The sequence below is a fragment of the Clarias gariepinus genome, chromosome 13 (assembly GCF_024256425.1).
Source record: "Clarias gariepinus isolate MV-2021 ecotype Netherlands chromosome 13, CGAR_prim_01v2, whole genome shotgun sequence".
Lineage (NCBI taxonomy): Eukaryota > Metazoa > Chordata > Actinopteri > Siluriformes > Clariidae > Clarias > Clarias gariepinus.
In genome coordinates, this window is record NC_071112.1 from 21,261,477 (window position 1) to 21,286,687 (window position 25,211).

At 39.4% G+C, this 25,211-nt stretch overlaps 1 protein-coding gene across 1 annotated transcript in view; it reads left to right on the forward strand.

The window, feature by feature from the left end:
- Positions 1-23,868, forward strand: part of mboat2a (membrane bound O-acyltransferase domain containing 2a) — a 61,701-nt gene extending 37,833 nt beyond the window's left edge. The window contains exons 4-13 of the mRNA XM_053509492.1: positions 3,567-3,662; positions 6,059-6,114; positions 7,743-7,797; positions 8,816-8,999; positions 17,011-17,203; positions 17,855-17,958; positions 18,055-18,119; positions 18,208-18,340; positions 19,931-20,082; positions 21,028-23,868. Coding sequence (XP_053365467.1) covers positions 3,567-3,662; positions 6,059-6,114; positions 7,743-7,797; positions 8,816-8,999; positions 17,011-17,203; positions 17,855-17,958; positions 18,055-18,119; positions 18,208-18,340; positions 19,931-20,082; positions 21,028-21,199 — 1,210 coding nt within the window. The 3' untranslated portion in view covers positions 21,200-23,868. The remainder of the gene's footprint in view (positions 1-3,566; positions 3,663-6,058; positions 6,115-7,742; positions 7,798-8,815; positions 9,000-17,010; positions 17,204-17,854; positions 17,959-18,054; positions 18,120-18,207; positions 18,341-19,930; positions 20,083-21,027) is intronic.
- The last annotated feature ends 1,343 nt before the right edge of the window (positions 23,869-25,211 follow it).

Genomic DNA, 25,211 nt, shown 5'->3' on the forward strand with positions numbered 1-25,211 from the left:
GCCTCCTATTTAGTTTAAAATAGAAAAATTTGTCATTTATGTGATACCTAGGGACATGAATCAGTTGCTCCCAGAAGTGAATAGTATTCAAGACAGTTGCCCAAGACTTGGCAAAGCACAGCCATGAAATAATAATGCTTACAGTACCAAAGGAATAGTCCGCAGTATAAATACTTCAACATTCCTGGCTCTCCTTCTGTACCCACACATGACCCGACACAGCAGTGCCAGCGAAAAGAATAACAAACACAGCAGAGGGAACCATCTGGCATTTTTCGCCTTCTTGTCCTAATCATATACAGCTGAAGAACTGTTTGCTGAACTCTGGAGCAACTTTTGGTTTTTCTCTCGGCTACTAGTCTCACGCTCATTTGTTAATCCTGCTATAATCGATTGTCTTAATAATAAATGTTTTCTTCTTAGTTCTTGACAGTTTTTAAACAATGCCAAAGTAATAGCAATTTTTGAATGTGCTGTTAAATGTGCTGCTAAATGTCCACTGGAATTTTCAAAATGAAGCTTATATTTTAACCATACCTAAATACATCCAGTTGTAAGAAATGACTGCATTATCATAGCTTGTAAATAAGTAGGAAGTAAGTAAGTAGTAAGTAGCAGTAAGTTCTCGCAAGCTATGACAAGCCATTATACCAAATGCAGAGTTTGGATAAAATGTTAGCTATAACATAAATGCATTTCATCTAACTAAACATTTATTTAGGTGCATAATAGTAACACAATTTAAACAAAAATAGATACAAATTAGAGAGTATTTGACCTCAGTGGTTGTATATATGAGCGAGCAACCTGGTATATACAGTAGATACACTGACTGGCCAAAAAAGTCACCACTTCAGAAGGGTCAAAGCAAAGAAAACAACCATGGCATTTGGCATTACAGGAATTTGGTTAAGAAACCCTGTAAGACATAATGAAAATCTGCAAGGATAGTGCTGGAAGATCAACTTTGTGGATGAAATGTGGCCGGAAAAAAAAAATGAATGGGGAGATCACTTAAAAACTCTGTGAAGTTGCGTGATAAACAAAAATCAACAGCTAAACCGTGGGTACTGTATGTTTAATAGTGTAAGTAAGTTCTATACGCACAAGGTGACGATAAGTCAAGGGATTAGGACTAAATAGTGGTGTGGCGATAAGAAAACCACTTATCAGTGAGACTAATCAGAAAAAATTATTTAATTTGCTGGACTGAAGAATGGACTGTGGAGCATTGAAGAAAGGTAAAATAAAGTGATGTGCCCATCATGCATAGTGCCTACCATACAGACCTCTAGAGGCAACATTTGTGCGAGTAGTGTCTAGGTTCAACAACATTATCCGCCCAAGCAGCTGAATATACTGAATGACCAGGTTTTTCTATCAATGGATTTTTTTTTTTCCTTCCCTGGTGGCATAGATATATTTCAAGAAGACAATTGCAGGATTCATTAGGTTCAAATTTGGAATGAGGTGGTTCAGGTGGCACGAGACATCATTTTCACTTAACTCCATTAAGGATCTTGAGAGGGATGAGCTGAATAAGGTTTTACACAGCGGTCTGACTCTCCCATTATCAAGATTAACAAGATCTTCGAGATAAATTAATGAGACCTTATTAATAAATTGAGATGTATTGTAAAGAACTATTATGCAGCAAATATTGGGGGCGATATCAAGGCCAACTTATGATGTAACTTAAATTTTGTATTTTTTTTCTGTTTAATACCATGGAAATGGTATGTATTATAAATCGTAGTTAAGCAAACCAGTAGTGGGCATCATGGACAGTTTGGCTTCTTGTTTAAATCCGTGTTACGACTTTTACCCATATGCTACAGTGTATACACTCACCGTTTATACTACTATGTTACAGAGGAAAGTGTTTAGCTAGCAAGTATGCTTTTATTGAACACTTTTTAGACATTGACACCTCTCAAGGGTGTGAGAATAATTTGTGTGTGTGCTAGTGTCCACTTGTGTAAGAAGAAATGCAGAGATTGTAAGTGTAGACAGGGTGTGGTGACATTTTAAGAAATTTCAATGCAACAAATCAGAGCACCGGGAGTGCTTTTTGAGTAACTATTCATAGTCATGTATTTCCTGCAGTGTTTTTCCTAAAGTACTTCACAATGAATGGAGCTCATTGACCTGACTGATTTTAGTTTCTTTGCAATCCAGTTAAGGTGACACACTGATGCTTTTTTGTTTTCATTTTCTGTTCCAAGATGGAAATACAGTAGATTGAAGTTTGCTTTACGCTTCTGCATGTACAAGATTTACTCGTGTCAGAGAAGTGCTCCATGCAGCGTGAAGTGCAGGAGTTTCTAAAAGCCATCCTAAAGACTTCTTTAGGGCCTGAGAAGGCCCTGTGGAGACGTGTAAAAAATAAATAAATAAAAAAAAAATTAACCCGGCAGGGTAAAGGCCGGTAGGAGATTTCTGTCTTCTTCTCGAACTTTTTTAACAGTTTAAATGTATTAAATGTTAAAATTATATTTTTACAATTAGTCAAGGTGTCTTTATTAGATAAACTTTTATCAGTTGTTTGCTTTGTCTTTTATTTTATTAAATTTTTTTTTTTTAATACATTAATACTCTTCTGCCACACAGGGGCATACAGTAAGCTTATAATACTGTTATACAACACGAGCACGCCAGATGAGTAAAGCCTCATCACAGCTCACCCACGGAGCAAAGCCGCACGCCCACCAGTAAAACAAGGCCTTTCAGAGTGAAGCTGTCGCCCGATGAAGAGAGCCAGTGTTGAAGCTGCTGTGTTTGAATGCTTCCAGTGGGACTGGCGAGATCTTAAACTGGCACCAAGCATATTACTGTCCGCAACAATCCACCCTAAGGATTCATCAGAGGAATCCGGGGTGGGGTTTGAACCCGTTGCCCCGCTTTATACGCAAAAGAAAAGAACAGATTTTTGTCTAGGAGTGGGGACAAGAACTGGTGCAGGAAGCTAGACAGTCCTTTAGTGTTCACATTGATGAAGATGGAATTAATCTATTATTACTGAAACTTTAAAGAAACTGATAATGATGAAGATGAGTACTATAAATGAAGATGAGTTAATAAAGCTGTGATATGCTTGGTCTGTAAAGGGCAAACTGTTATTAAAGGACTGGAACATATCAGATTATTTTGTAGTTCTCTCACATCGCATGTTAATTCCTTCCTGTAGTGAATGTGCAAACATCATGCATATCATTACACCGAGTGAGCCTGTTTTCTGTTTTTGGAGACGTGACGATGACAGCCGGCTGTCTCTGCTTTTTTTCACTTCTGCTTAGCATACAGCACACACGCGGGTCATCTAAATATAGCTGGTTATTAAGTCTCGGGTATTTTAATGACTCTTTTAGCAAATGAGCCCTTTTACAGGACACAGTCTCCACCAAGCTGTCATCAGGAAGTGGTGCACAGACAGTGGTGCTAATCATCCAGTTTTTCAAGTGACTCACTACAGTATAACAGTTGATTTATGCCACTTTTGCTCACTTTTCCTTCCTGTTACTATGCAATTTCTAATTCAGGATATCCCTACTTGTTTTATTTTACAGATACTGCTTTGTGGTTGCTCTGGGTTACCTCACCCTCTGCCAGATCACACGGGTCTACGTTTTCGACTACGGCATGTACTCTGCAGACTTCACTGGGTGAGTCCTTGTAGCACACCAGGATTGCAAGACATTGTTCTTTATGTGGCATAAAGTTTTTTTTTTTTTTTTGTACTGTTCAAACATCCTTCTGATAAGCAGAGCCACATAAAAAATCCAGACTCGCTCTTTGTTTAGGTTCATGTTTTCTTAATGTATTCAAAGTATTTAGTGAGCAGAGAAGGTATTGTAATGCCACAGCTTCAGTGCTTAGAGTTCAGGTTCCTGTATGGGTACGAGGTTTGCATGTTCTTGCTGTGTCTTTGTGGGTTTCCTCTTGGTTCGTTTCCTCCAAGAAAAAAAGCTGATCGGAGGCTTTTTTAACACCTTAACAACTTTTGTTAATATAGCATCATAAAAATGTGTTTTTGTTGTTTTTGCAACTTTTGTTAATATAGCATCATAAAAATGTGTTTTCGTTCAAAGCTTGTGCTCTCAGCACAGAATCGGTTATGAACCCGGTGATCAGTCATGCCTGATCAAATTGATCGAACTGTGCATCTCTATTATAAATGTAATTAATTATTTAAAAATCAATTTTGCAGTCAACTTTGGCGATACGCGAATCGGCACCTCACCGATAGTAAAAATCACCCACATACCTTCTTATGCACATATAAGTAAGTAATGAGGAAGGAAAGTAACTTTCCATCATTAGATAGATTCTTACACTGGGTTAGTTCCTGTATGCTACTAACTAACACTGTTGGGAAGTGTTTTTTTTTTTTGTTTGTTTGTTTAGTTTTTTAGGATTAGCCCAAGTACTGAGGAAACAGATATAGTGATAGTTAACAAGGTTAGCCAGGAAACGAGGACGTCAGTCTCAAGCACTTCAGGATAAAAATTACATTCAATAGAGCTGAAGAAAAGCTAGGAGGCTATGAGCAGTGTCGGACGATACAGAGCCTGAATCAGTGCTGCAAGAGTCGTCATTTAGGATTACACTTCTTGAGCATTTAAAATCTTTGTTGATTTTATTTATTATTTGTTGATAACTGCAAACTCAAAGGCACTGTACTGGTCCAGGTGTTCAAAGACAGCATGACACCAAAAATACACATCTGTGTTTGTGGAATAAGCAGACTACCTTACAGAGCGTCTATTTGTGGTTACAGGAAAGCTTGACCTGCAGGTTTGTTGGGATCGTGGTGTTCATGTTGATGGTTGCTAAGTACCTTGGCCCCGGTGGAAACGGATGTGTTAGGATGTGCATCAGTCTGGGTTAAGGCCATGACATAGTGTATACGATTTGTCTGAAAGCCTTTTCACTTTCATTTAAAGAAAAAAAAATTTTTTTTGGTATGAACACTATGCTGTTCATGTGCCATGAGATGAGATTTTAGTTACTGTTATAAATGATTCTTTGATTTATCTACATTATAAGCCATTTCAGTTAAGTGTCTCACATTTATATAGCCCTGCTTGAAGCAGTTTTGTGCTCTTCATTGTCCGCCCCTTTGTCTAAATTCAGTTACGGCTCTCTGTTCATGTACAGCCTTTAGCCGTAGCCATCTGGCATTAACCAAAGGGCAGAAACGTGGCAGGAGCTTTTAAAGAGGCGAAATGTTTGTGAAAACCAACTGAATTTCACGCTTGGCCAGTTGGAGGAATCTAACAGGTGCATGGTTGAGGCTGGTATGGTGGGATGAATAATGCATGATGCGTGTGAGATAGGTAAGAACTGCAAAAAAGTAAAAAATAAAAACTTTTTTTGATCATGTAGTCACTGACGAAAACATTTAAATTAAAACACGTTTAAGATCAAAATCAAGGAGCGACTTCATTAGTACTCAGCTTCTGCTTGACCTAGTTATAGCACTGGGCTGTTCATAATTTGCTCTATCAGAAAACTAAGATTAAAAATGATTCACACTGAAATATTTTTTTATATTAAGCTGTCCATCTATGACACAGATAAGTTTGCTTAAGGTTGGAAATGGGTGCAGATCATTCTGGTTGTTCTGCCAGGAGGGGTCCTCAGGTCCATAGCCCTCTCAGTCCGCAATACAAATCGAATTGGCACCTTCTGTAGGTATCGTGATGATATCGTATCGGGAGATCCCTGGTGATTCCCATCCCTAATTTACAACTTTTTGTTCCAGCACTTATGCTCACCTTAAATTGTGAGTTTTGATAATGAAAGGTGTGACATCCTAAGCTCTTTAACACTTCTAGTTACTAGTAGTATGTGGCAATAGCGTGTCTTTTAGGATTGGGCCAGAGACAACAAAAAAATTTACAGTTTCCTATAAAGCACTGCTAATTATTAGACACTGTCTCTGAGACTAATAACATCGATTTTCAATGTTCCTAATCTTTTTGCAAGTGAAAGCCGACATGAATAAGCTGAATATTTTGTATTCATACTCCCCTTTTTCTCTTTTCTCTCACTCAAGGCCCATGATGGTAATCACACAGAAGATCACCAGTCTGGCGTTTGAGATCCATGATGGTGAGTGCCAATTTCAGGATGTTCAGCTTCTCTTTTTCTCTTTCAATAACGATCTTGGCTGAAGATCTAAATCTGCTCAGTCTGCATAGCATCTGGTGTCGAATATAACTGAAAGTTTACAATGTTACTAATTAGACAGGGTGCTACAATCATCTGGAAGCCTCAGATGTGTGTGATGTGTGTGTAGGAATAAATTACTTGTTATTCATACAAGAGATTTCTTACAGCTTTAAAAAAGCCATAGTAATATGCTTTGGACAGAAGATGCTTTTCCCATCCGATTTACCACCATAACTTGACATACTTGTCACCGTTTAGGCATTTCCATGTTTCATTAAAGACATCTGATTTTTTTTATTTTTTTTATAGAATCTTGTCCAGGCTTAGACTCAGGTTCCTATGCCACGTATGAGATAGAGAGACGTTTTAAGTGTGATGAATATAGCGATAGCTTTTAGAATCTATTTTTGTTCTTGTTGTTCTTGGCTTTACTCATCACGCTGGCCTTCACGTCACCCACATCATATGGGCTACTTTTTCTTTTCTTTTTTTTTATTATTATTATTTAATTTTTTTTATTTTATTTTTTTTACGGATGTAAGCGTCAATCTTTTATGATTTGATTGTTTAAGTGTTTTCATGATGCATGCATAAATGTCACATTTTAAAATTCCATGCATGCTACACACCTCGCTTTATTAAAAACTGATTGTGTGTGTTTCTACTAAAATCGTGTGGGTGCACATGTTGACCTTGATCATTAGTAGGTCAGTTGACCACAACAAATTTACATCTCTGAAACTATAGGAACAACAAGACCAGTTCTACTGTTATCTGTTTTCTTTATACATCTAGAGGTGTTGGACTGCTTCGAACATGGCACTTTTGGTAGCATACCCTTAGTGTTTTTTTTTTATTTATTTATTTTTTATAGCTGACTGTGAAAGGTCTTTTTGAAAATCGAGAAGGAGGACAAGGAAGAATGTATCCAATGGGTTTCTTTGGGGCGATGGGACTAAAAAAAAGGATTTAAACTGAAAGAAAGATAAGGTAGATTAAGACCAGAAGGTAGTGGTAATGCAGCGTTGCAGATGCTAACCACCACTTAACACCAAGAAGAAGCTTTATATTCGGTTGCTTATCCGTTGTTTGCAATAAGTGCATAGTGCATTGGAAATAAGAAAAATAACTTAATTGGCAGTGGCGGCATTCCCACTGACACGTCATAGAATTCTTCCCCTACTGTACACCCCATTTAACAGCTTAAAAGCGACAGATCCATCTCTTAGCCGCTTTCCAAGCGTTGGCTAAAGGCTTTGATGGATGTCCGAGTGACGTGCTGAATTTGGCAGATTTACAGCTTGTGCACTGAAGCTCACCTTCATGATAGAATTAATAGCAGACTAATAAGAATCACAGGGGAATCAAACGGATGGATTTGCGCATGACGTCTCATGTATGAGCTATTTATGTGAATGTGTGTGAAAGTGCTAAAAATGAAAAGAATTATGATTTTCCTTTTATGGTCAGGGTAAGATTCACAGTAGGTGTAGGCATATCCTTAATTATCAGCATTCACTATTGTAAGGGGAATGTGCACAGTAAGACAAATGTGTGTGTGTTTACAGGTCTAGTAAAGAAGGAAGAGCAACTCAGGCCTACTCAAAAGTACCTCGCAGTCAGGTATGTGGGAAAGGTATGTTTGTATCTGGGACGGGATAGTCTACTTACACATATTTAAACCTTTCTGCCATTTCACCAATCATTAATCACCTGCTTCTCACGCTGACTCAACATCACTTTATCCTGTTGCCTTTCACTCTCCTGTTAAGTTTGGTTTGGTTTGGTTTAGGTCAGTCTCAGTCATCAGCAACATAACACATTTATGATGCATATGTATGTATTGAAATACGTCTGTACTCCCCTCCTCCATGGATCAAGCGCTGTCGCTCTTGCAGGCAGGAGTTGCAGGCGTTTTTTTTTTTTTTTTTGCCCAACTGCCTCCGGAATCTGAGTCAGATAGCTGTGGCCGAGGCTTCCTATTTCTACATTAGGGACTGGAGCATTGTTGCTTGGCAACAACATGTTCCTGATGTGATCTGGAGCAAGGGAGGAAGGGAACAAAGGTGGAAGTCATGGAACGGATATAACAGGGGCGCTACTTAGAACAATAATGACAATGGACAGTTGTAGGAGTCATAACATAAGGAGAAGTCATTACAGCCAGCCTCTACATTTACATTTACATTTAGGCATTTGGCAGACGCTCTTATTCAGAGCGACTTACATTTTTTTTTATCTCATTACACATCCGAGCAGTTGAGGGTAAAGGGCCTTGCTCAAGGGCCCAGCAGTGGAAACTTGGTGGTTGTGGGGTTTGAACCTGGGATCTTCCGAGCCATAGTCCAATGCCTTAACCACTGAGCAACCCCTGGCCTCTAACACTTGGCCGTGATAGACATGGTTGTAAAGTTACCCAAATGAAAGGAAATAAAACCATAAACATTGCAGTTAAACTACTAACCCTGGTAATAATGTTAATTCTATCATAACGACATGTGGCCAGTCAATATTATCTGTTGCCAAGCGCCTTTACATGAGCCACTAATAATGTTGGTTTAATTTTTTTTCTTTTCCCTGACTACTCATGATAAACCAACTTGCTCTTAGGTCATGCTCTTTTTGTGTTTCTGTGCTGCAGGAAAATGCCAAGTCTTCTAGAGTATTTGAGTTATAATTGTAACTTCTTGGGCATTCTGGCGGGTCCCACGTGCTCCTACAACGACTACACAGCCTTCATCGAGGGCACGGGCTATCAGCACAAACATGTCGAGTCAAACGGCAAGGAGAACGGCAAATTCAAGCAGAGTGAGCCATCACCAAAGGTAAACGTCCCTGTTGGGTGTCTAGTTCCCCCTGGTGGCTATGACTTGGGATCTGAATCTAACCGACAGACAATTTATTGCTGTATTTTCCTTATGAATGTTCAATATTCATGTATACACTTGATCTGATAGTTTCTTTCTTGTTGAAATAAATATATTCTTTGTGCGCATGCTAGGGTAACATTAGGTCTTGTAACGAGATAAAGGGAAGGACAGCTTGCTTCCGTTCACGATCAGTAGGCTCCAAAAAGCTTCAAACTTTTACCCACTGGCTCTCTCGGTGAGGAAGTGGCGCGGACTGGCTCGCCATTCCATATGTAGTGAAGCATCTAGCCAATCATGGATGAGACTACGTCTTGTAAAAAAGCATAATGCAGAAGGGGGGGAGGGGTGGGGGTGAGTTGTTTTCTGTAATGTTCATGTAAACAGTTTCTATAATCTGAATCAGACTGAAGAAATATTATCCATGTAAATGCAGCGATTTGTGTTTCTTTGTTCATGTAGCTCAGATTAGGAGCGTGATCTGTTCACACTAATGTTAGATATTGGTTTTATTGAAAATATACTGTAAATGGCCTAAAATAATAACAAGATTTGGTCAGTCGTTTGGATACAGGACACTTTTGCCTGCTAAAGATATGAACAAGTTGTCATATACAGTAGTGGAAATATTTATTCTTTTCCTCTAGTCATAAAATTCCCCACCTAGTTGCCTCAGGGCAGGTTTTGCTAGTTTTTCCTATTTGTTCTCAGTAAATCCACAAAAAAAGCATACCTGCGGTGTAGGAAAAGATTATCTCAGATCAGGACGCACCGGTTCTCACGAGATCCCTTATCTCTAACAAGAGCCTGTAGCCATCTGCCTTGTATCCTTAGTTCCCTTTCAAAGGCTACACTCGATTCTGCGTGAAAACGCTATGGGAAACATCTTGTCATGTTGCCGGTTGTAAAGCATGTGTGTAGCAAACACGCTAAATTTTTGGCTTATATAACCTCGGTCGGGTGACGTCATCTGATAAGACGCACCTGCAGGTTATAAATAGGAGTGAATCGGAAACATTCCTCAGATTCTTGTCTTCATCTAGTTGTGTGTGCGTGTCTGTGTCTAACCAGCAAAATAAGTGTTTAACTCGCTGATAATGGCAGAGTTTTAAACGAGATGTCCCTCGGTGTGTATAATCCATATCGGAGGGCGATCTCTACACTTTACTGCTTCGATTAAGTGCTACGTGCGCACCTCGCATTCCTTGAGAAGCTTCGAGACGCCGCGCATTTCTGGGGCTTAAACTCGTGCATCCGGCAGAGCTGTGAGAGACGGATTTAAAAACTCCTTTCTCAGTCTCGACCGGGTCGGACTCTTGCGAGGTGTGAAACACACACCCCTCGTGAGATTGGGGTGCGTTGCGCAATCCGCCTCAAAAGAGGTCAGACTTGCATATTGTCTTCTTCACAAAGAAGCCCTGAGGTTCATGTGCCCAGGACCGTGGGGGGTGGCCCCCCAATGGGGAGAGGCACGCAGAATTCCATTTAAAGAATGAAATGTTCTCCCTGGCACCCCCAGGAGATCGGTGTTCTTGCTCCGCCACCACTAATGTTTCGGGCAACACCAGTCTCCAATAAAATGTTAGTTCTTCGTTTTTTTCCTGCCATGTTTCAGGATGCCAAACTTCTAAACCCGGGCTTTACCGCTATCTAAAAATAAATCAATAGAAATATTGCCACAACACAGGAGGTTCCTGAGGTTTGCTTTCAGGGGGGATCTTACCAGTATCGGCTCCTTCTATTTGGTCTAGCTCTCTCAACCGCACGACTCCAGAGCCTCATATTTGAATTACATGACTGGCTGGCCCAGTCTTAGTAGCTGCCGTTTCGACATCAGCATGTCGTCCTAGCTCATCTTTGTTTCTTAGGATTGAGATCCAACGCCATGAAAGCGTGCTCTTTCTTGTTCAGAGGACAACATGTCAGCTGTCTCCTGCTCGTGTCGAATCCATTCTGAACACCTTCAAGGAAATCAAGCTAGACCAGAAAGTGACCATCACTTTCAGAGATCTTAGCTCTCATGGCAGCTGTATCCACGGTGACACCTTTGGACCTTCTGCACATGAGAGCATTTCAGTTGTGGCTAAGAACCAGGGGATTTCACTCTGGGGGCCAATCCCAATAAGGCCCAATAATGGCTACGCGCCAGGTGCTTCGTAACCTTCCTATGTGGTTCAGACCCCGGTCTCTGGGTCCCACTCTAAGTTCGTCTTGTCATCGCAGATGCTAACGACAGACCCTTCCCTCATGGGCTGGGGTGCGGTCTTAGATGACCGTCCAGCCCAAGGGAGCTGGAGAGGCCATCTTCTCACGCGGCACATCAATTGCCTCGAAATTATGGCTCTATTTCTGGCCCTAAAGCTCTTCCTCCAGCAGTTGAGGCTACCATGTCCTAGTGCGGGTGGACAACACTATGGCAGTCTCATATATTAATCGCCACGGCGGACTGTGCTTGCGCCGCTAAATAGCTAGCGCACCAGGTTCCTGTCCCTCAGGGCGATTTACATTCTGGGAAAATTCCCCTTTGCTACTCTCTGACTCTTCCAGCCCCTCGGTCTGGACGCCTTGGCGGTCCCTGAACGGGACCAACTAAGTCAAGCTGGTCTTCCAGCCAGCGTAATTAAGACTATTCTAAGTGCTAGGGCCGCCTCTCCTAGAAGAGCTTATGCCCTCAAATGGAATGTACAGTGGAATCTCGGATTACAAGAAATGCGGTTTATGAGTGTTCCGCAAGACGAGCAAAGGTTTTTTTATAAAATTTAACTTGAAAAACGATCATTGTCTTGGTTTACAAGCACCGAGTATCATGTTTTACGCATGTGCTTCTTGTTTTGACACCGAGTGTCACGTGATCACAACTGAGCCAACGGTTCTTCTCTCTCTTGCGCTGTGGAATCGTCTCCCCTGCTGAGTCTTAGTGCTCCTCTCTTTGATTCTCTGTGCACGTGTGTACTGTTTACTAATACACTGTGACTACATGTGTGTGTGTAAAACATATTTTATTTTGTGTTTGGAAACGCGTGTGTACAGCGCGTGTACTGTTTCTTATAACACGTGTGTACGCGCGAGTAAGGCAAAAGAAAATCTCAATACAGAGGTTAAAAATCTATTTTCTTTCTCATCGCGGTGTGTGTGTGAGCGCGCACGCGAGCGTAATTAGACACTGTGTGTGTGTGTGTGTGTGTGTGTGTGTGTGTGTGTGTGTGTGTGTGTGTGTGTGTGTGAGAAACTACCCATTCACAAAAACACGCGCGCACAGAAATAAAGGCAAGAGACACACACTCTGCTCTCCAAAGACACTCTGTCACAAATCTTTTCAGAGGTAAGGTGCTGGGTCATTTGTTTGTTTGTTTTACCTTACAGCAGTGATTCTGTTAGTTTGCGCTCACACGAGTGTCTTTAGCGTTTTTCTTTTTTTTTTTTTTTTTTTTTTTTTTAGATAAAACAATGTAGCGGGAGAGAGACGTTGATTTATGACCGCTGTTTACGGAAGTGTAGTCCAGTGCGGGAGATGCATTGTAGGTAATGCAGTCCGGTGTGTGTGAACGCGAAGGCGAGATCTTAGCTAGGATATAGAGATAGAGTTTTGTTCTTCAGTAGTTTTTTTAGTTGGATTTAAGTGCAGGATCCACCCGAAAGTTTGTACTATAACCTGACAATGCAAAAAATAAAAGAACGGGGATCGACCAGTTTGTCCATCTCATAATTACACGAGCATGAATTAACGGGCTGTTACGCTGTCGCGAGCAACATTAAAATAAAGAGGAGAAGCTTTAATAATTTAGAGGAGAACAACAGTCTTTCTGTTAATGTGTGTGTGTGTGTTTAAACGAGAGAAGAAAGTTTTAATGTGTAAGATAAGGAGGGGGAGACAGGAGGGGCTGTAAGCAAGAGTCTCCACTTACTCTAGCCTCACACACACACACACACACACACACACACACACACACACACACACATACACAGCCCCTGCATGCACAAAGGGAAATGCTTATCTGCTGGGTTTTTAAATTTTTTTAAATTTTTTTGAAAGGTAAAGTGCAGGTTAATTTGTTTTATTTTTAGTTATACTTTGTATTAATTATTTTTATGTATTTTTTTTGGGGGGGCCGCTGTAGAACGAATAATTTAAGTTTCCATTATTTCTTATGGGAAAATTAAATTTGGTTTTCGAGTGTTTTGGAATATGAGCCCACTTCCGGAACGAATTATGCTCGTAATCCAAGGTTCCACTGTATTTGAAAGTTGGTGCATGACGAAGCAGGGAAATCCGAGTTTCTGCAGGAAAAGTTGTCCTCGGGCTTGTGCCCCCTTGTTGAACCACTAGAGTCAGCGCCTCAGGTTTCTGACACTCAAGATGGTTTTTCTAAATAGCCGTTGCCCCTCTAATAGGATCGAAAATCTGTCATTCTCCCCATCCTGCCTAGACTTTGCCCCTGGGCTAGTCAGGGCCATTTTGATGACGTCACCCGACCGAGGTTATATAAGCCAAAAATTTGGCGTGTTTGATACACACATGCTTCACAACCGGCAACATGACAAAATGTTTCCCATAGTGTTTTCACGCAGCATCTCGTTCCCGCCTTTTCAGGGAACAGGGTTACAGCAAAGTAACCCGAGACGATCTTCAAGCATTATCAGCTAAGCACATCTCTGTACAAAATCAGCCAATCACATCCGAATCCCTTTGCGGCATCTTTTGACGGTGCTTTGGTGCTCTGTCTGTGATATGTAAAGACTTAGCTGCTGAATATATACAAAGTGCAAAACAGATATTTCAGAAAATAGAACTTTCTTTCAATGTTAATATAAATATATATCTATTCAGTATTCACATTCAGTATTTGCCTTTCCTTAAGCAGATTGCACAGGCTTATCCGGCTTATCAGATAGATAAATAAGTACCATCGTGCATGCTGTGTTTTAGGAGACTCTAGAGCTTTTTATAGATTAGACTTTCTGTAAACATTACTGAAACAAACTCCAAGGGGTCTTTGATTGTGCACACAACACATTTATGAGTGTAAAAAACAATCTTTATTTTTCTGTATAATCCCTTAATGCACTTATCTTAGGGGTTCACTAGTGTTTGTATACAATTAAGGTAAAAAGTTTTTTTCAGTATGCCGGACTGCCTGCTTTACATCTGAAATGCTGGCCTCCCAGGAAATCCCAAACGGGTGGAAATGGCTTGAACCTTTTTTATTTTTTTAAAAGATTAGGTGTTGCTTTTGCTGAATGTCTGCTAGAATTGTCATTTACGAAAAAATGGGCTCTTTTTTAAAATGTTTGCACTATTCAAATTATTTTATCACTGTACAATTCATGAAGTCTTCTATGAAAGTAAATAGGTTTTATGCCTTCATTTATGAAAAATTGCCAAAAGTCCCAGTTTAACTTGAACGTTGTTATGTCAAGTAACAGCACGTTTTGAAGTGTTTTATTCCTCTTACACCACAGGAATAGGTTGTGATTACAGATTTCATTTATGACAGATTGACAGCCGTGCATCACTAATCTGTTTTAAAAAAAAAAAAAAAAAAAAAAAGAAACCTTGAAGGCACAAAGCTTGCTCTTAACACAAGTGTTCATGGCAGAAAAACGTAAAACGACAATGACTTTTACAAAGTGCTGACACTCTAAAATTTGTTAATCTATGTAAATTTACTATTAATTTTGTCAATGAAAATAATGACGAAAAATATTCGTTGACAACATTTTTTCCTGTGACTAAGACAAGACGATGAAGAGATGTCACAGATATCAATAAACAGTGACGGAATCAGCATGCAATATTGTTGATGATGAGACTAAAATGTGATTTAAAAAATAAAAACTAATAAAATATGTCTTTTTTTTTCGGCAACATCTAATTCTCGCCACAATCCGCTGCGATACAGTGTTTATTCATAATGGCACGAGTAGCCTCTAGGAATCAGGGCACACGGCATATCTGGAGTAGTTTGCTCACACAGTGACAGGACGTTACAAGCTCAATCATCTTTAACTCGTCATCACAGCAGTATTACTTGGGCCAAAGAGAAGAGCCTATATTTGGGCCCATTTTTTTTCCGGAGCTACCTCGATAACAGTCCAAGTGTGTAAATTCATATATATATATATATATATATATATATATATATGGGTTGAGATCTGCTGACTGTGGGGGCCATTTTAGTACAGTGAACTCATTGTCATGTTCAAGAAACCAATTTGAAATGATTTGAGCTTTGTGACATGGTGCATTATCCTGCTGGAAGTAGCCATCAGAGGATGGATACATGGTGGTCATAAAGGGATGGACATGGTCAGAAACAATGCTCAGGTAGCCCATGGCATTTAAACAATGCCCAATTGGCACTAAGGGGCCTAAAGTGTGCCAAGAAAACATCCCCCACACCATTACACCCCCACCACCAGCCTGCACAGTGGTAACAAGGCATGATGGATCCATGTTCTCATTCTGTTTACGCCAAATTCTGACTCTACCATTTAAATGTCCAAAAAGAAATTGAGACTCATTAGACCAGGCAACATTTTTTTCAGTCTTCAACTTTGTCCAATTTTGGTGAGCTTGTGCAAATTGTAGCCTCTTTTTCCTATTTGTAGTGGAGATGAGTGGTACCCGGTGGGGTCTTCTGCTGTTGTAGCCCATCTGCCTCAAGGTTGTGCGTTTTGGGGCTTCACAAATGCTTTGCTGCATACCTCGGTTGTAACGAGTGGTTATTTTAATCAAAGTTGCTCTTCTATCAGCTTAAATCAGTCTGACCTCTAGCATCAACAAGGCATTTTCGCCCACAGGACTGCCGCGTACTGGATGTTTTTCCCTTTTCACACCATTCTTTGTAAACCCTAGAAATGAATCCCAGTAACTGAGCAGATTGTGAAATACTCAGACCGGCCCGTCCAGCTCCAACAACCATGCCACGCTCAAAATTGCCTAAATCACCTTTTTTTCCCATTCTGACATTCAGTTTGGAGTTTAGGAGATTGTCTTGACCAGGACCACACCCCTAAATGCATTGAAGCAACTGCCCTGTAATTGGTTGATTAGATAATTGCATTAATGAGGAATTGAACAGGTGTTCCTAATAATTCTTTAGGTGAGTGTATATTGTCCATACTGCTCTTATTGTTTCGTAGTTAAAAAGGTGGACATGCAGCAGTTGTTGTGATGGTTAAAAATACATATAATTAGCTGAAAACATCAGATGAAAAGATGCATTTTAAATGTTAAGATAATTATTTTGTAAAAATCTTTAAAATGGTTTTGACTAGACTAGATTTGCTGTAGGGTAAATTAATAATAATAATCTTATTGCTAAAATGTTATGTTTTTATTGGCTAAAACTAGACTAAAATACTTAAGGGTTCCTCTTACTAAAACTAGATCGACTGAATATGATAAAATCTAACAGGGACTTTTATAACGGGACTAAGATTAAAATTTAAAATAGCTGACAAAATTAGCACTAATGTTAAATGTACATCTGTCAGACAAATAATCCACCGTATGCTGTGTAAGATGTTACTAAAGGAGCAATAATATTGCTTTTGCCAAGGCTGTTTTAACATTGACATGCTGTAGTATAATAAATTTAATTAGTTGGTGATTTTTATTATTTAAATATAGTGTGAGCAGAAACCTTTGGTAAGACATTACCACTATTTAAAGCTATAAACATGTGAAATAAATAAATTAAGCAAAGATTTAGAGCTCAATTATAATTCCTTGTTGGATGTGTTCTAGCTTGTTTTTCACATAAGCATACAGTAGGATACAGATTCAATTAGTGTTATTTTACAATAACTAGGAACTTGCATCCTTGGGAATTTAACCAACATATTGGGGAAACTTAGCACTTGGAGATCTTTAGAATTGAATATGACTGAGCTGTTATTTTATAGATTAGACATTTAGGTTCAGGTGATCAGTCCCCATGCTGACTGCGGCTTTGTGTTCTTTCAGAGAGACGTACTGATAAAGCTGAGCACCTGCGCCATTTGCCTTCTGGTCTACCTAATTTTCTACCGCATATGTCCCGTGGAGCGCATCATTGAAGACCCATACATCAACTCCCAGCCCATCTACCTGCGCATCTTCTACCTCTACCTGTCCATGCTCAGCTTACGGCCCAAGTACTACTTTATATGGACACTCGGTAAGTGAAGCAGCTTTTGCTCAGTATATAAAAGTAGTGGTTGTTTTTCATTGCTTGTATTACTAGTTATGTTAATGTGCTGCTACCCTCTTGTGTTCAGAAAGGGAACTGCATGTGTATGTTGTATTACAATGCAGTGTAAGGAATGAATAAAAATGTTAAAAAAAAAAAACTGCTGGTATAGAAAAGGATTACCCACTAAAAGCAAAGTTGCAGTCCTGAGGAGTACAAAGTCTTTGCACTGTGGGAGGAAACCGGAGTACCTGGAGGAAACCCACCAAGCACGGGGAGAACATGCAAACTCCATGCACACAGAGATGGGGCTCGAGCCTGGCCAGAAATCGAACCCAGACCCTGAAGGTGCAAGGCGACAGTGCTAACTACTACTATGTTATCTCAAGCTCAGCCAAATGGACGTGAAAACCCCATTCAGATTAGTTTTTACGTGATGTGCGCACAAACAAACAGACACAAATTCCAAAAGCCACCTTGATGTGTTCTGTTATTCTTACGTGCCCCCAAATAATTTCTTCACAAATATTTTTAATGTACAGTTTATATGTATAGTCTTATATACTATAATAGAAAATAATATTTTTGAATAATTTATTTTCTTTTGCTCTGTTGTTGTTGTTGTTGTTGTTTTTTTAGCTGATGCGATAAACAATGCTGCTGGTTTTGGCTTTAATGGCTACCACAAAGATGGCACTCCAAGATGGGACCTGATATCAAACCTGAGAATACTGGAAATAGAGGTACAGTATAAGAAGATCAAGTTCAGGTCCATTACACTGTCTTTCTTTTTGTCTCTAAGCAGGAACTATGTATTCTTGTCCCCCCCCCCCCTGCAGTTTGCAACAAGTTTTAAGACATTCATCGACAACTGGAACATTCAGACAGCACAGTGGCTTAAAAGGTGAAATCTCTGTGAATGTAAATACTCTCTTACTGCCTTCAGGATGTGTGCTAGATCTTAGACTATGCTGTTTATTTCCCGGTTCCAGAGTGTGTTATGAGCGCTGTCCGTACAACCCGACAGTAGCTACCTTCCTGCTGTCTGCCGTGTGGCACGGAGTGTACCCAGGATACTACCTCACCTTCCTCACGGGCATCGCCATGACACTGGCAGCCCGGGCAGTAAGTACTCTATAGTTGGTTAGAAAGAGACAAGGTTTTTAATTTACTCTTATGCAACAGTGCGGATGAATTTCCAATTTTGATTGATTAGTTTTAGGACTCTAGTAGTCCTGACTGAACAGGTTTATATGAATGTGCTTCCACAGGAACATAGATTTTTGGTGAACTGGTGAACTTTTCTGTATGACACTGTCTTTGGAAGAGAATATGCAAATATGCATGAAAGTGACTTGTGTGCAATGATCCAAGAAATTAAAATATAAATATGTAAGTGTTCATGAATGTGTCCATGTATGTCCAGGATGAGTGCGAAGAGACAATGTCATAATTGTGGATGTTTAAAAAATGGTATTAGTCCTGTGTGGTGTACTGATTGAGAGAGTGTGTGGTGTACTGATTGAGAAAGATTGTATCGCCTGCGGGAAGAAGCTCCTCCTCAGTCTCTCTGTGTTGGCCTTCAGGGAGCAGAATCTCTTTCCAGACCGCAACAGAGAGAACAGTCAATTGCTGGAGTTGCTGAGGTCCTTCATGATCTTCCTGGCCTTGGTCCAGCACCGCTTGCTGTAGATTGAGTGCAGGCCGGATGCGGGGAGCTCGGTGTGGATGATGCACTCAGCTGATCGCACCACCCTCTGTAGAGCTCGTCTGTCCTGCATGGTGCTGGTCATGATGTTTCTCAGTAACAACATGACAATATGAACAACTCCAAACTGTTTCCACAAAGTTGGAAGCATAAAATTGTGCAAAATGTTTTGATACAGTACGTTGAAGTATTAAGAGTTCCTTTCATTGGGAGTAAGTGGCCTAGCCCAGTTTCAGTTTCCTGAAAAACATCCCTACACCAATTCCAACATGACTGTGTATCAGTGCACAAAGCGTGGTCCATAAAGACGGAGAAGATCGAGTTTGATGTAAAAGAACTTGACTGGCCTGCACTGAGTCCAGACCTCAACCTGATAGAGCAGATAAATTAGAGCCAGGCCTTCTCGTCCCACATCAGTGTCTCACCTCACAAATGCGCTTCTGGAGGAATTGTCTAAAATTCCCATAAACACACTCCTGACCCTTGTGGAAAGCCTTCCCAGAAGAGTTGAAACTGTTATAGCTGCAAAGGGTGGGCCAACATCATATTAAACCCTATGGATTAAGAATTGGATGTTACTTAAGTTCATATGCACGTGAAGGCAGGCGAGCGAATACTTTTACACTGTAATGTATTACTGTGTTTTAACTTTATCATAAAAAAAACCCTGAAGCCTTGATACCCAAAGCAGCTTCAGTCTTCCGTTTGACAATAACTGGGTTAATAGATCTCACTGAGGTATCTTTCAGTGTCAGACAAACAGACAGGCAGCAGCAAAAGGCCTTTAAATGTCATGTTGCATCAATATAATCTGTAGCGGAGAACCTCAAAGCTTATTAACTCGGTAAAGAGGGAACATATCATCTGTTTGTTATTCCCAAACAGCAGTGATCTATTATTCATTTCATTTTTGTGAAAAGCTAAACTAAGCTCACTTATAAAATACTGATGAGACAGACATAGTTTTCTTCTTTATGCTAAACATCTCTTCAATCTTTTTGCTTCAGGTAAGACATAACGTAAGGGAGCACTTCCAGGGTTCCTCCATACACAAGCTCATCTATGACGTGATCACGTGGGCCAGCACGCAGATCGGTATATGCTACACAGTGGTACCTTTCGTAGCGTTGGCAGTGGCACCTTCACTGCAGTTCTACTGGTGAGTACAGTTTTACTAAACAACAGAACGGAAACCAATATGGCTTGAGAGGGCAATTAATAATGACAGAGGTGAAAAGGAGATCATGGTTTGTCTCTGTAATTCTTTGGTCTTAGTGCTCGTGTTCAAGGTAAGATCTGAATTAATGGCCCATATCTACATTATCTAGATTACATAGGAAATCTATGGATTTAATTTGTAGCGTTGTTAAAAGGTTATAAAGGAAAAAAAAGAGGCAACCCAAAAATAAATGATTGGGGTGCAGGTTGACTTGAAAGGTACGGAAAGATAGAAAGGAACATAGGCAGAGATCTGAAAATGCACTGTGGTGGACAAAAAAAAAAGGTGTAAAGTATTTTAAGTATGTTTTTCATTTTAATTTCGAAATTCTAAATAGAAGACAATTCACAAAGTGTTTCACCAGACTTCAGTTTTTAAACATGAATCAGCTCAACTTCTGCAACAGATACTGTGTTTCTTTTATTTTAGCTAGAGAGACAGAAAACTCTCTTTTGGTCAAGACTGAATGAGCAAGAGCGGTCAGAATAGAAGGCTTTCTTTATTTAATTTATCCTTTGTGACTTTAAAAAAGCCAATTAGGAACAGCGTTATCTTTAACATGACTGAACAGCGAAGAATGCAGATGTTTAGAGACGTATCTGATCTGTTCAGAGTAGAGTTTGTCATGTGACTAAGGACCGGTATAAAGCTTGTGGACGAGGATACTGTAGGAATAAATAAAGATGTACACTTGTACTATTTTAAAAAAATGTATAGTCACAAACGAAGCGGTATGAGGTAACTTCACATTTTATTTGTGACTGTAACTGCACCTTTACAAATGTTACCAAATTTTGAATCCTCCTGCTCTGAAGTGTTATAAATGGTTCGGGATGGTACTGCAACCTTTCTCTTTGTCTCTCTCTCTCTCTGTCTCATCCTTAGGTCTTGTTATTACTGTCTGCACGTGGTTTGCGTGCTGCTGGTCCTAGTGCTTCCCGTGAAGTGCAGATCATCACGTGAGAAACCGCAGGAAAACCAGAAGCAGTCAGCAGAGCCAGCAAGCGACTTCTCCGGCACAGACAGCAACTGCAACCAGAAGCAGAAAACATCCTGAAGATGCACATCCCTCCAACTCCTCTTACACGCGGAACCGTGGAGAACTCGCATCAAGACTGACGAACCTAGAGCGGCTCTTTTCTGTCCCTCCAACCTAACACGACAGGGACGTTACTAAAAAAATGAACAAGGATAGACAACTGAGTGCGATGACCCTTAGGGAACGGCACTGGCGCCGAACATGCTCCAATATACAATGGGGAAACATCCTTCAGTTTGTCTTGACCAGTTCGAGGCTTTAATTGGTGGCAGTAATTTTGCTAACAAAAGGAATCGATTGGATCTTAATGGAGCTTAACAAATACAAGTTGCCTTAAAAACCCTCTATTTACTATTCAGTGCTCAGCCGACTGGCATAGGGATCATTTGAGGAAGGAACAATCTGCAGTATTTAGAGGTTTTTGTTTTTTTTAAATATCACGTATTGAACAATATACCTTGTTTTTTTTTTAGTGTGAGGTTTTGATAAAGTTGTTTGTTTAATGCCAATCTCTTATAGGTCTTTGGTTCCTGTTTTAGGCGGTTATCGCTTCTTTATAGGATCTTGTTGTTGTTTCATTTACATCTGCTGGTGTCTTAGGGAGAAGCAAGCTTTATTTGGAACAAGGGGTAACTTCTTAATAAAATATTCTCATTTCTCGTTACTGGTTTTGTTTAAGGGGTTTCCGTTTCGCATTTCGCTCTTGATTTCTTCAAGGAGAATTCAGTTTGGAAGCTTTTAGTGTCTCGTTTATTACATTAACATCTGACATCACAGGAAGCACACTGAGAGCATGTATTGTAGTGTATTTGCTAGGACCAGACATCTTTTACAGTACATGTTTTGTTATATCAAGATTTATATTCCATTTGTCTACAGCTGCATGTACAAAAGAGGTCGCATTTTACTTTATGTTTACTGTTCAACGTTGGTTCACAGCAGTTTAGATTAAGTCTGATCTGGAATAGTGGTGAGGTGGAAAGGATATTTGGTACTGTACTTGGGGCCTTTAAGAGATTTTCAACAAGTGTTTAGTTTTACAGAAAGGGTGTTAGAATGCATTACAGGAGAAAGACATAGCGCCAGGAGCAAGAGTGTTAGCAGAAGGGTATTAGATAGTGTTTGAGTTAGAAAAATAATATCATGAGCATTTACAATGAGGAAAGATCAATAATCACAATGGAAAGAAAAAGGATGAACATTTAAAAACGTCTACAAACTATAGAGAGAATATTCATAAACCATCATTTTGTCATTATGAGAAAGCATCTAGTCTCTAGGAGTAAACATAACATTATTATGAGAAAAACATTTGTTATTATAAAAGAAAAGCATCATGTTATTACACTTCCTGTCCAAAAAAACAACACCACCAAAAACATTCACACTAATATTTCATTCAATCAGTTTAGCCTAGGTTAAAGCACACAATGTGGTGACCAGGTCATGTGCGAAAATAATTCCCCATGCTCCGAAGACCAACTCCACTGTTGGGATAACCTGGTCATTCAATACATTTAGGTCATCGGCTTGTTTTTTTGCAACATAACATTGCTGAGCCTAGACCTGACCAACTGAAGCAACCCCAGATCATAATGTGACACTGTCTCCAGATACTTGTACAGTGGGCACCGTCTGAACTCATCAGACCACATGACCTTTTTCCAAGTCTAATCTTTATCCTCCCTAGAAAAAAGAAGCCTTTTTTCTGTTAATTACTCTTTTAAAGTCTTAATAATAATTGTTTTATTAAGGCCACACAGCTGTTTAGTCCCAATCCCGTGAGTTCTTGTTGCTTTGTGCATGTGGAAATGCGCATACTTTTTAAAAACAAATTTCACGTTTTTTTTTTGTCCTAATTTCTTCTACACAGTTGACACTTTTTTCGTATGTTGCACAGTTCTTAACCTAATTCTAGTTGGCTCACACTCTATTTTTTTTATTATTATTATTTTACTTTTATTTATTTTTTTGCCTAATCAGGCCAATCATTTGACTTTTAGTACACTGCCTGGCCAAAAAGAAACACTGAGAACTTTTTTCATTCTTATTTGAAAACATCTCTGGTATCATAAGATATAAAAAGCAGCTGTTTATTATGAAATAAAAACCATTTTGCAATTATGATATAAATATGTGAAGAATACCCCTAACTGCTAGGTTTCTAGTAACATGCTTTTCTTATTTGTTTTCATGTAGTAACTAGACCTTGTAGAAATAAAACGCTTTCTGGGCAATTTTTTTTTTCATGTAATAACGAGATCTTTTCTTGTGGGGATGATGTTTTTTCATAAAAATATTTTATTCATGTAAAAATGAGATGTTAATGGGGATTTTTTTTCTCTTTTTTTCCTTGTGTTGGAATGCAGTTCTGTAAGCACATGCAAGGCCATAAAGTAAATAGTTGATTATGTTTTTTTTTTTTTTTTTTTTGGACAGTTACTTCTTTAGCACTGACGTACTGTACAACTACCTGAAGGCTACAAACATTTTGTTTGAGCAACACAAGTGTTCCAACCACATAACCAGCACATCAATGCAAAACTCCAAAGTGCCAAACCACTGCGTGAAAAACCATACACTCACTGTGTTCAAACATTGTGCAACAGAGTGAGAGATTTTGCACTAGAGTAATCAGAGAGAGTGAATACATTGATCTTGTAAAATAAAATTATGTTTTAAAGATACAGAGAGCTGTTCTTCTCTTTGCTTTTATTTTAATGTAGGAGAACATCCAGGGCTTTTTTTTTTTTTATCACTTCATCAGAGCTTTTTCAAATACTTGCCTGGTGTAAATACTGACCATTTGTATTTGTCGAGTCTTTCAGCTTTTTGTCAGCCGGATGTCCCCAGTTGTCCTCAGGTTCATGTTAGTAGTATGTCAAAGTATTCAATTCAAAGTATTCAAAATGTGTCTAGATAATAATGAGATTTCCCTGATCAGCAAGCCAAGGGTGAATGCGACAGTGGCAAGTAAAAACTCCCTGAGAAGGCAATTGGAAGAATACTTGAGATGAACCAGAATCAACAGAGTCTCAACCATCATAAAGCAGAATCCAGAATCTGATTCTTGCTATCAGATGCTCGGGCCTAACAGCTTTTAGAGGCTGTCTATAGCTGCACATACTGTCTTTATACGAAATTCGAAAAACTTCTAATTTAGTTTTTCCTCCACTTTCGCTCGAGGTTACGGGTTGCTCTCTTTAGGGCGCGAATAAGACTATTGTACCATGGTGCAAGTGTTTTATCTCTGACTTTTTTTTAATTTGATGGGAGCAACAGTTTCTAATGTACTGGTTAAAATAGTGGCCATGCTGCTAGTCACTTCATTTAGATCATCTGCATTTAGGGCTGTAATAAGAAATTGGGACAGATCCGGCAGATTACTTGTGAATCTGTCTTTAGTAGTCGGATTTATATTTCCACCAAATCGATAACGTGGGGAGACACAGCTAATCTGTTCTACGGGTAGAGTATATATCAGGAGGTGATGATCTGTGATATCATCACTTTAAGGTAAAATTTCTATATTAGAGACATCTATACCATGGGATATAAGTAAATCTAGCATATGATTAAAGCGGTGAGTTGCTCTATTTATATTTTTTTTAACCCCAAAGGAATTTAGCAAATCCATAAATGTGAGTGGTTAAGTGTTGTTATCATCACCTATATAAATGTTAAAGTCTCCTACTATCAACACTTTGTCAGAGTTAATCAAAAAACCCATTTCGATTACTTATTTGGCCTTTTCTGTTTTTCTGGTTATTAGATTGTTTCGAGCGAATTTAATGACACAATTTCTATAGGACAAGCTATGTGTACGCATCTATCAGTATGGTGAGTTAAAATGTTGCTAATATGATTGGAATCTAAGGTATGACTTACCGCCAGTCAGATGGTTCGTAGTGTCCTGGAGATGTTGTCAGAGGACCGCTGCTCCAGCTTTGCTAGGGTGCAGGCCATCAGTGTGGTAGAGCCTAGGATGCTTCCAGAAAACATTCCAGTTTTCAACAAAGGGTAATCTCTG